The sequence below is a fragment of the Dipodomys spectabilis genome, unplaced genomic scaffold (assembly GCF_019054845.1).
Source record: "Dipodomys spectabilis isolate Male_0828 unplaced genomic scaffold, ASM1905484v1 ptg000004l, whole genome shotgun sequence".
NCBI lineage: Eukaryota > Metazoa > Chordata > Mammalia > Rodentia > Heteromyidae > Dipodomys > Dipodomys spectabilis.
The window spans coordinates 1,511,791-1,524,475 of NW_024870681.1; the positions used below are offsets into that span (position 1 = coordinate 1,511,791).

Sequence of the window (12,685 nt, forward strand, 5' to 3'; positions counted from 1 at the left end):
TGATCCTCAGATCTCAGCCTCTCAAGTAGCTAGGATTACAGGCGCGAGCCACCAGCACCCAGCTATATTTTTATATTTTTAACCTCTGTATAAGTCATATTTAGCGAAAATTATAATTAGAGCAAAGAGAAGCTAATAGGTTAGCATCTTGACATGGAGATTATATCAGCATCAAATACTTGTTACATTTAAACAAGAATCAAGATTTTTACTGTTACTTCTGCAGTTAAACAATTTGCTACCTCTTTTGTACTTTGATAAACAATACATAAGGAGTAGGCAATTCACATAGAATTCAACCAATGAGACTAAAAAGGAAAAGAATTAATTCAATCCATGACTTCACATCTATTTTAATTTTTTTCCTGCTGATATGATTTATCACTTTTCCCCTTTGTCTAGAAGCTTACACCAAAGGTACCTTCAAACTCTTAGGCTGCTGTCGAACTTCCATGACATGTTTTCGCCTTAATTCTCGTTCCCTTCGCTTATTATATTCCAGCTGGTTAGTGAGCTCAGTTTGATGCTGCAATCTGATCAACTCACAGCGCATCTTCTGAATTGTGTTGAGGTGGCGGAATTCCAGTTCTTGCATGGACTCATGTTGTCGCAGTAGCATGGCATGTTCTAAGTCCTTCTGAGTCTGCCTTTTGTTTAATTCCTACAATGCAAGAAAAAAAAATCTTAAGAAAAAAAAATCAGGAAATGAATATAATTAACCCCTTGTCTCGAGAATGGCTACACAGTAAATATTAATGTTCTATTACTGTTTTTAAACTAATGCAGGGAAGGTATCAAATCCAAGGCCTAGAATACACAAAGCATATACTCCACCACTAACCTATGCTACCAGTCCCATTTCATAGATTTAATATGAGGAAGAAGTTTACAGTTAAAATGTTGTCAGACGGACCTAGTACTTGATCTTCAATAAATACTCTTCTTTAAAATTAAAAACAAGGGCTGGGAAGATGGCTCAGTGGTAGAGTACTTGCCTTGCATGCCTGAGGCCCTGGGTTCGACTCCCCAGCACCACATAAGCAAAAATGAAAAAAGCCGGGATATGGCGCTGTGGTTCAAGTGGTAGAGTGCTAGCCTTGAGCTGAAGAGCTGAGGGACAGCACCCAGGCCCAGAGTTCAGGCCCCACGACCGGACCCAAAAAAAAAAAAAAACAAAAAAACAAAAAACAAAACCAAATAAAAAACAACAAATGTGCCAGGTGTCAATGGTTCATTCCTATAATACTCAGGAGGCTGAGATTTGAAGATCACGTTTCAAAGCCATCCCAGACAGGAAAGTCTGTGAGACTCTTATTTTCAAACTACTCAGAAAAAGCCGGAAGTAGTGCTGTGGCTTACTAGCCTTGAGCACAAGGAGGCTTAGACACAGTGACCAGACCCAAGTTCAAGCCCCAGGACTGGCAAAAAAAAAAAAAAGTACACACATATACATAAAATATAAAAGTCAAACTCCCTGCCCCCCCTTTGTACCTACAACTATTTGGTGCATCCATTACTTTCATCCTTGCATCCATTATTAAAAAAATTACTGTTTCAATAAACACTAATATATATTATAGACATACTGCTTGTTTTCTTTACTTAACATTATAATGTGTGTATATCTATATAGCTATCTATATCTATATATCTCCCCACATCAGATGCGTTTATAGCTTTTTTCTTGAAGACTAGGTCTATGTAGTCCAGACTGGCCTAGAATTCACTATGTAGTCCATGCTGGTCTTGAACTTCCTAGTGTTATGCCTCCCAAGTATTGGACTATAGGCATACACCACCATGCTAGCACAATAAGGTTTTTTAAGTGCCACAGAAAGATACTGCTTTGTTGTGACACCTTTCCTTCCGCCCCCAACCATTTTTTTTTGGCCAATCCGGGGGCTTGAACTCAGGGCCTGGACACTATACCTTTGCTCAAGGCTAGCACTCTACCACTTGAGCCACAGCACCACTTCTGGCTTTTTCTGCTTATGTGGTACTGAGTAATTGAACCCAGGGCTTCATGCATGCTAGGCAAGCATGCTACCACTAAGCCACTTTCCCAGCCCCCATTTCTATTTTTTAATTTAAGATTTCAGTATCTATGTATGTTGTAACAAATAATTACACTACTGCTTATGTAGGCAAGAACTTTAGAAGGAGATTTAATTGGTGAAAGTATGTGTACATGTATTCTAAAGTTAACTGTTTAATCATGTTCCAAAAGGACAGTACCAAATTATACTTTTTCTTATCTAATTGATGTCTTTTAATTTAAATTTCTTTAGTAAGTGTGGTTGCAACACAAACCAAAATAAGCTTATTGATCCTCAGAAGTAAATTTATCTATACTGAGAATAATTGTTTTCTTGGCTTGAGAGTCCACAACATTTGTCCAATTAATGTTTAGCATGATTATAAAAATGTTAAATAACGGGGCTGGGAAGGTGGCTCAGTGGTAGAGCGCTTGCCTTGCATGGCTGAGGCCCTGGGTTCGATTCCTCAGCACCACATAAGCAAAAAAGAAGAAAGCCGGAAGTGGCGCTGTGGCTCAAGTGGTAGAGTGCTAGCCTTGAGCTGAAGAGCTGAGGACAGCGCCCAGGCCCAGAGTTCAGGCCCCACGACTGAACCCAAAACAAAGTTAAATAGCAACATACATCTCATGGCACTCATTTCAGATCAAAGATACAAAGAATGGCCAGTTCCCTTATTTTTAAATATTTTAGTAAAAGAAATATATTAATAGATACTCTCTTAATTTTTAAAATTAAATATATACATACATACACATATCTCTTTCATTAAAGAAATAAAATTAAGTTGTTTAGTAAATGATTACTATAGGAGACATTGGGGATATAAAAGCCTAAAAAAATTACTGTGACTATACAATTCCAATTCTAATGAAAATGATAGACTCCCATTTCCCAAAACAAGACTATGTGCACATTTTCTATGTATGTAAGATGGACAAGTGCCAAGAAAAATAAAATCATATAAAGATGGAAGAAAGACTTTGGTGATAATGGATGGCACTTCTGGAATGGTAGAGACATAAGGAAGATGGCAAGTTCTATGACTATCTGGGAGGAGTGACAGGCAAAATAAAAATACAGATGTGAAAGACCTGAGAATGGGATATAACTGGCATATGCTCAAAAAAAGCTTCACTGGTGTCCAGAAGGCTGAGATTTGAGGATCATAGTTCAAAGCAGGGAACTCTGAGTCTCTTATTTCCATTTAATCACCAAAAAGCTGAAAGTGGATATTTGACTCAAGTGGTAGAACACTAGCCTTGAGCACAAAACCTCAGGGATAGTGCCTAGGCCCTGAGTTCAAGTTCCAGGACACATGCACAAAAAAATTCACTGGTAAAAAAAAATTTTAATTTCACATCATTCACACATACCTCCCTGACAAGGTCCTGCTCTAAATTATGACGCCCAAGCAACATTCTTCTCTTGAAGCGGCGGCATTCTAGTTCCAGGTATTGTCTCTGACGCCGAAGAAGGTTAGCTTCTTCTTCTGCTTGGAAATGTTGTATATTCTCCTTCTGTTTTGAAAGCCACTCTTGTTTTTCTTTTTTAGGGGTACTCTGGTTTTCATTAAGCTCCTGTTAACATTAAAACACTCCATTCAAAATACATTAAATATGTGAATATAACATTTGATATAAGGTAAACTTATCTAATGACTGCTTTTTGGTTTTGAAACAGGAGGATTTTAAGCTAGTCACATACTCTTCAATCCTCCTGCTTCAAACTCCTGCCTGAGTACTGGAATTATGGTAAATGCCACCAAACCTGGCTATCATACATTTATTTTTGTGGTGCTGGGGAATAAAATCCAGGACCTTATATATACTAGGCAAGAACTCTATCTTAAAGCTACATCCTTAGCCTGATGTATAGTAAATTTAAATAAAAGTAGTTAATTGTTTTGCTCAACTGCAGAATAGTAGCTTGGAGAAGGGAAGTAATACTTTCCTCTTCCTTGAGTTAGTTATGAAATAAGAGTGGGGAAAAAAAGAGATATGTACATCAGAAAATAGGTACGCTTTTTAGCTTAGTGTAGCCACATTTTAATGATTCCCAGCTTCAAAGTAAACAATGGGTTAATAAAGTAAAACATATCCTTCTTTAGCCACTCAAGAAGAATGTGCTTCAAGATCAATCATATCTGAATTAAAATTAGTTATAATACAGTTAATAAATATTATCTTAGTTATCAACATTCTTTTTTGTTTTGAGACAGTATCTCTACATTTATTAGGGTACCCTCAAACTCATGATCCTCCTGCCTCTACTTTCCTAGTATACCTGGGAGTATACCTCCATCCCTGGTTTCAACATTCTTTTTTTGTTTGTTTTTTGCCAGTCCTGGGGCTTGAACTCAGAGTCTGGGCACTAATTCTGAGCTTCTTTTGCTCAAAGCTAGCACTCTACCACTTGAGCCACAGCACTACTTCTGGCCTTTTCTGTTTATGTGGTACTGAGGAATCGAACCCAGGGCTAGGCCACATTCCCAGCCCTGGTTTCAACATTTTTTTTTGGCGGGGGAGGAGGGTTTGGTCATGGGGCTTGAACTCTGGGCCTGGGTACTGTCCCTCAGCTCTTCAGCTGAAGGTAAACACTCTACTACTACAGTCACAGTGCTACTTCCCATTTTCTGAGTGGTTTGTTAGAGATAAGAGTCTCACAGACTTTTCCTTCCCATTGGCTTTGAACTGTGATCCTCAGATCTCAGCCTCCTAAGTAGCTAGGATTATAGGCGTGAGCCACTGGCTCGGCTCTTTTTTTTTTTTTTTGTCATGGGGCTTGAACTCTGGGCCTGGGCACTGTCCCTGAGCTCTTCAGCTCAAGGCTAGTGCTCTCTACCACTTGTACCACAGTGCCACTTCCACTTTTCTGAGAAGTTTATTGGAGGTAAGAGTCTCACGACTTCCCTGCCTAGATTGGCTTTGAACCATGATCCTCAGATCTCAGCCTTCTGAGTAGCCAGGATTACAGGTGGGAGCCTCCAGTGCCTGGCTGGTTTCAACATTCTTTGTGCTGTTTCTGTCAAAATTATGAAACAATTCAATGCAAAAGGACTTGAAATTAGCTAGGTGCTAGTGGTTCATGTCTGTAATTCTAGATACTTAGGAGGAGGCTATGATCCAGAAAGGGAATTATGTCTCAAAACCAGCCTAGGAAGAAAAGTCCTTAAGACTCTATATCCAAAATAACCACCAAAAAGCAGAGATAAAAGTATGGCTTAGGTGGTAGAGCACTAGCCAAGCCAGCAAGCTCAACAAGTACAAGCCTCTGAGTTCAAACAACAGAAAAATAAATAATGGGAAATAGAAATCTACTTTATAGTTTTTATTTTTCAGCATTAATAATCACTAAGTCAAAACCAATACTTCCATACATTATTTTAAATATATCAAACTACTTTTATAGACAAGACAAAAAAACCTGATAGTACACTCAATGAGGTAAACTCTAAGCTAATTAATATTAGCATATTTTTCAACTAATGTTGTAAAAAAATACAAGTCAGCTACCATCAGGTATGGGATAATCCTTTAGAAACCACTAAAACTTATCTTTCTCATTATTAAAAAGGCTTTTCCACAACTTTAAAACATATCAATGCATGTAATAGCAGTAGGTTTTGTGTGCAGTTGTCTGCATGTATATAAAGGAGGAAGAAAGGAAGACTGACATATATCTCCTACATAGTTCAGGCTGGCCTCGAACTCATATTCCTCATAACAAATTGACATTACAAACATGTGACATTACGTGAGTTTTTGAAGGTTGTTCTTCATGACACTAGGGACCAGATCCCAGGTCTTCATGAATGCTAGGCAAGAACTCTATCACTAAGCCAAAACTCACTAGTACTTAAGACTATATGTGTATGTATCCATGGAGAGAGATAAGAATAATGCAGGCACACACATCAAGAATCTCTAGAGTGGGGCTGGGAATGTGGCTTAGTGGGAGAGTGCTTGAATACATGCATGAAACCCTAGGTTCGATTCCTCAGTACCACATACACAGAAAAAGCCAGAAGTGGTGCTGTGGCTTAAGTGGTAGTGCATTAGTCTTGAGCACAAAGAGGCTCAGGGACAATGCCCAGGCCTTGAATTTCAAGCCCTATAACCAACAACAACAACAACAAAAGCCAAAATGAGTCTCATAGACTTTTCTGCCTGGGCTGGCTTCAATGAACCGTGATCCTCAGGTCTCAGCCTCCCAAGTAGCTAGGATTATAGGCATGAGCCACCAATGTCTGGCTATCATTGTTACTCTTAAAATGTTTTTGTTCTTTCATCTTAAAGTTGTGTGTAACCTATGTGCTATTCTTTTTTTTCTTTTGGTTCCGGTCGTGGGGCCTGAACTCTGGGCCTGCGCGTTGTCCCTCAGCTCTTCAGCTCAAGGCTAGCGCTCTACCACTTGAGCCACAGTGCCACTTCCGGCTTTTTTCCTTTTGCTTATGTGGTGCTGAGGCAAGCGCTCTACCACTGAGCCACCTTCCCAGTCCCCCTATGTGCTATTCTTAGGTGTCTGAAGTAGATTAGGCTTCTACTTGTTTCAGCATAAATATATAGTGTAGTCCTATGAGGAGACATCTCCAGATAATGGGAGTTCATACTGGGACAAGGAAAAAAAAAGAATCACTGGAGTATCTTTCAGTCATCTGCTAGTGAATTTCCCATGAAGGCTTTGGTAGCTCTTCTATCCTAGGGATTAGGGGTTATTACTTTATCTTCACCTTTACTTATTTGCTTATTTTCTTGCTTCCATTTATTTATTTGCTTATTTTTTGTGCCAGTACTGAGCTTAGACTCAGGGCCCTCTCATGCTCTCTTAGCTTTTATCTGCTCAAGTTTGGCACTCTACTACTTGAGCATACCTCCAGTTCTGCCTGGTCCAGTTGTGAACCTCACTCTTCAGTAGATCTCTGCCTGAGCAATGAGAACTATAGGCATGAGCCACTAGTGCCTAGCTTCCAGGCTGGTCTTATACTCCTGGACTAACAGGATTCTCAGCCTAAGGAGAAGTCTTTCTTTTTTTTTAGGACAGACTCACTTTCTTTTCTTTTCTTTTTTGAGATAATCATAATAATATACTGTATAGATCATACAATATATACAACATACTGTACAGAAGCCCTGTGATAAGGAGAAATCTTGGGGCCTGAACTCTGAGGTACTGTCCCTCAGTTCTTCAGCTCAAGGCTACTTGAGCCACAGCGCTACTTCCAACTTTTTCTGCTTATGTAGTGCTGAGGAATCGAACCCAGGTCTTCGTGCATGCAAGGCAAGCGCTCTACCACTGAGCCACCTTCCCAGCTACAATTATATTTTTTTAAGACATGTATATATGGTTGGGAACTCCACTTATAATGTATTTTTTTTGTTGGTCATGGGGCTTGCACTCAGCCTGGGCGCTGCCCTTGAGCTCTTTTTGCTCTTGGCTAGTACTCTACTACTTTGAGATACAGTGCCACTTCTGGTTTTCTGGTGGTTAACCGAAGATAAGGAGTCTCATGGACCTTGATGCCTGGATTGGCTTGGAACCATGGTCATCAAATCTCAGCCTCCTAAGCAGCGAGGACTATAGGTATGAGCCCCAGTGCCAAGCTATCCACTTATAATCTTTTCAAACTCAATGTTCCAGAACAGAATTTGAATTCTGATTTATAGCAATGGGAATATACTTCAAGTTGACACTTAACAGCTGGAAAAATCTAATCTATGACTCTCTATTGGTAAGGTGTATGACATCTTTGTGACACCAATATGTATACAGCAAGACATACATCTGACAGGAGTAAATTTTTACATACATGAAAAGTATTAAGTCAAACATTATTCTTATTTTACAAGGATCAAATATTTTACTGCAGTGATTAATTACATGGACTGAAAAGATCAATCAGTCTGTATGGGAGAGAAAAAAAAAAAAAATCAAAAGACATTCTTTCTTTCTTTTTTTTGGTCCGGTCCTGGGGCCTGAACTCTGGGCCTAGGCGCTGTCCCTAAGCTCTTCAGCTCAAGGCTAGTGCTCTACCACTTGAGCCACAGCGCCACTTCTGGCTTTTTTCTTTTTGCTTATGTGGTGCTGAGGAATCGAAACCAAGGCTTCATGCATGCAAGGCAAGCGCTCTACCACTGAGCCACCTTCCCAGCCCAAAAGACATTATTTCTATCGTAGACACCATATAGAATAACTACGTACTTGGAAATTTTCTTGGAAAAAATTAAGAGTTTTATTTAAAGTTGGCACTAAATCTATTTTCAAAATAAAACAAAAACAGTACCACCTTGTTAATTTCCATATTTCTCTAAGATCTAAATTTTTTAATTTTTTTGGTTGGTCATGGGGCTTGAACTTTGGGCTTGGGCACTGTCCCTGCATTCTTCAGTTCAAAGTGAGCGCTCTACAGCTTGAGCCACAGCGCCACTTCCGGTTTTTGAGTGGGTTATTGGAGATAAGAGTCTCACCAACTTTCCTGCCCGGGCTGGCTTTGAACCGCGATCCTCAGATCTCAGCCTCCTGAGTAGCTAGAAAAACAGGTGTGAGCCACCAGCGCCTGGCTGGAAGTGGGCATTCTAAAATTCCTTTTGTAATTCTTTTTTCTTGAGACCAGGTCTTATTATGTAGCTCAGGTTAACCTCAAACTCCCTATATTCCTGCTTTAGCTGGAATTACAGTTGTGCAACCATGAATCATGCTCAGTTCAAGGAAATGTTTAGATTCTACTCAATTAGAAAACTCAGTCAGATTAATGTATTGTAATCAATGTCTTATATACATTTAGCAGTCACAAACAAGAATAGAACGTTTTATCCTAATGGTTCTATGAGTTGAGAACCAATAAATACAAGTAAACAGATAACTGATAGAGAATTTTTATGAAAAGAAGTACCTCCTTAAGCTGCTCTTTTCGAAGCTTATACTCTCTTTTCTGGGATTCCAAAAAGCTATTCAATTCTTTCTTCTGTTGGGCCTGAATATGTTGCTGAAATTTTTTCTCTTCATTAGCCATCACTTTAGCCTATATGAAAAATTTTAAATAAACCTTATTAAGTAAGCAGAGTCAAAGGAAGAGTTTAACCTATATCAGTAAAAAAAAAACTTTTGTTCTATGAGAAAAAAAACTAGAAGCATTACCAAAATAAAATACCAATCAAATTACAAAGGTTTCTGAGTATCCTTATCATCTGAACCTCACAGAACCAGTAAGATGAAATTCACTTTTAAAATGACAATCTCTTACTGTGTCAAAATGTTTTTACTTCTTTTTATTTAAGAGGAATATATTTTCTCAATAAAATACGTATTTATCTTCAAGTGTAATGAAACCAAGATCATTAAACCTAGATTAACTTATATACTAAATAGTGAAATACATTGACCTTTAAACTTTAACAACCTCTAATTTATTCATTAATTTGAAAATACTAACTAGGTTTTGATCCATTATAGACTATTTAAAAAATAAGGTTAAAATGAAAATTTCATGAATTTAGCACTCACAAATAACAGATGTAAATATTTTGTCATATTCTAATGTTTTTTAAACAAATTACCTTGCACATACTAGACAAGTGCTCTGCTACTGAACTATATCTCTAGCCCTTTTTTGAACTAGATTCCCACAATGTAACTCTATCTGGCCTTAAATTTGTGATATTCCTGTCTGCCTCCCAAGTGCTAACACTCAACTTAAATTCATTTATTTATTTATTTTGTCGGTCGTGAGGCTTGAACTCTGGGCCTGAGTGCTATCCCTTAGCTCTTCAGCTCAAGGCGAGTACTCTACCACTTGAGCTACAGCGCCACTTCCGGTTTTCTGGTGGTTTTATTGGAGATAAGAGTTTCACAGACTTTCTTGGCTGGGCCGGCTTTGAACCACGAGGCTTTTGAAGCCTCCTGAGTAGTTAGGATTACAGGTGTGAGCCACCAGTACCGGGCTCAACTTAAATTTTTAGTTACACCGGATATCCTGTTTTATTAATCATTTTTCCTAAATGTGTTAGATTCTACCTCTTCTCAAGCTGCTATCCATACCTACTGATCACATATCAGAATTCTAAGTATCTGTACATTGTTTCATAATATTTTAAAATCAATCTATTTATACTATAACTTACATTGTCAAATTTCTTACTACTCTGGGAGTTTTGGGTTTTGGGAGAGAAGAGAACAAGAAAGATAACTAATAATGCAACGATGCATACTAGTAACTGGACATTATTTTTGATAAATCTGTGTGTGAACTTACTGAGCTTGGTAACTGTGACCAGCAAAATAAAATGAAACTGAAGAAATACCAAAAACATTATAAGAAAAGATTTCACATAACTGAAATATTTAAAAAATGAATCTATATCACATAGTAATAATACTTACTGACAAATAACCAAACTGGGATAAGTCTTAAATCTGAATCTCTCAATTAGCAATCTCAAATATTCTGTGTATATTTTATAATAATCTGTCTTGACGTAAGAATGCTATATAAATTTAAGGAAAGTAGAAAAGCAGTTAAGTTTCTACAACATGACATAGAACAGAGAATTATGAATGGCTTTTTTTTTTGGGGGGGGGGGGGGAGATCACGGGGCTTGCACTCTGGGCCTGGGCATTGTCCCTAACCTCTTCAGCTCAAGGCTAGTGCTCTACCACTTGAGCCACAGTGCAACTTTCAGTTTTCAGGTGATTAATTGGAGATAAAGAGTCTCATGGACTTTCCTGCCCAGGCCGGCTTTTAACTGCGATCCTCAGATCTCAGCCTCCTAAGTTGCTAGGATTACAGGCATGAGCCACCAGCACCTGGCATGAATGACTTTTTGAAACCTAAAATAGCTTTCTATCGTGTGTAGATGAAGACAGTCCTGGAGTTTAAAAGGGCATCATGCTTTCTAGGCAAGTACTCTTTATCACGTAAGCCACAATCACAGACCTTTTTACTTTTTCAGATAGGGTCTTTTAAAAATAATTTTATTTTTTGATTATGTAGTACCAAGGAATTGAACCCAGGCCTCATGCATGCTAGGTAAGCATCCTACCACTAAGCCACATTCCCAGACAGATAAGAGTCTTCTTATTTATTTATTGCCTGGGTTAGCCTTTGATTATGACCCTCTCACCCATGCTTTAAATCTAGCTAAAATTACTACCATACTTTGCTTGCTTGTTAAAATAGAATCTCGCTAACTTTTTGCTCGGGCTGGTTTCAAACATTGATCTTCCCTCTGTTTCCTGCGTAGGTAAAATTGTAGGCATCAAACCATCTATTGGCAGATTAATCAATGTCTTAGACAACCAGGTAACAAAAGCCTAGAGCAATTGAATGACCCACCGTAACACTAAAAAATTATCAAGTATTAGAAAATGGAAACATTTATTAATTCACAGACCCTTTAGTTGATATTAAGGTATATCAATTTTTCAAATGCAAAATGAATACTCATTTACAAATTAGTGAGAAAAAAAACATTACAGGAGCCATCTTCCTTTATGACTAATGTATCATCTATTTACCAAAAGTCTAATACAAGTAAAATAAATGTTTCTTTTTCCTTAGCCAATTAGATGCTAGGAATAGATACTCTAATATCAAAATTGTTTATTAATGCTGAGGATGAACACAAGATAAATTAAACAAATAATACTGAATCAGTCACCTCTTTTTCCATAGAAGCTTGATGCTTCTTGATAAGTTTCTCCATTTCTGCAGCAAAATTATTACGCTGAGTTTCAAGATCTTTGTCTAATCTGAGGCGGTGTTCATCCATCTCAGCCTTTAATTTATTTTCCAGAGTCATCAGCTGCTTTTGATGTTGCCTCCTCATTCGCTTATAGCCAGACATCTGTTCTCTCAGCTCAGAATCTTGCTCATGTTCTTGCATTTGTCTTGTAACCTAGACATACCAAAAACAAGAGAAACAAAGAAAATAAAGTAAAGCATTTTCTCTATAAGTATTTACAGAAGTCTACTATTAACTAATAATATTCTAATAATAGAAGTTTAATTAATTTCCTTTTTTTTTTTTGTTTTCTGTTAGTCGTGGGGCTTGAACTCTGGGCCTGGACACTGTCACTGAGCTCTTCAGCTCAAGGCTAGTGCTCTACCATTTTGAGCCACAGTGCCACTTCCAGTTTTCTGGTGGTTATTTGGAGATAAGAGTTCACAGACTTCTTTGCCCCAGCTGGCTTTGAACCATGACCTTGAGATCTCAAACTCCTGAGTAACTAGGATTACAGGCATGAGCCACCAGTACCTGCCTCCACTGGATCTTTTAAACAAATAGTCAAGCTGGCTCTTGACTACTTGAGCTACATCTTTAGTCTAGTTCTTTTGTTGGTTAATTGGAGATGAAGTCTTGTAAACTTTTCTGTTCATGCTGTAACCCTTAAATGTCAGCCTCCTGAAAGGCAAGGATTACAAGTGTACAAGTGGCACTTGGCCAAAAACGTAATTCAGAGCCTCATGTTTACCAGACAGGGGAACTCTACCATGTGAGCCATGCCTCCAGTTATTTCTGAGGTAGGTTATTTTCACCTTGATTATTTTTGCAGTACAATCTCAATTTATGCCTAATTGGGCCTGGGCTTTGTTGGGGATGACAGACATTCACCATTGCACCCAGAACTGTTTGTGCTTCTCCTGAGGCTGGAAT

General features: G+C 38.2%; 1 protein-coding gene across 1 annotated transcript in view; it reads right to left on the reverse strand.

Annotated features, from left to right (window-relative positions):
• The window catches only part of Taok1 (TAO kinase 1), a 114,205-nt gene that overhangs the window by 23,314 nt on the left and 78,206 nt on the right, over window positions 1-12,685 (reverse strand). The window contains exons 14-17 of the mRNA XM_042691241.1: window positions 11,690-11,926; window positions 8,926-9,054; window positions 3,410-3,613; window positions 422-661 (exon numbers count right to left, since the gene is read on the reverse strand). Of these exons, the coding sequence (XP_042547175.1) occupies window positions 422-661; window positions 3,410-3,613; window positions 8,926-9,054; window positions 11,690-11,926 (810 nt within the window). The remainder of the gene's footprint in view (window positions 1-421; window positions 662-3,409; window positions 3,614-8,925; window positions 9,055-11,689; window positions 11,927-12,685) is intronic.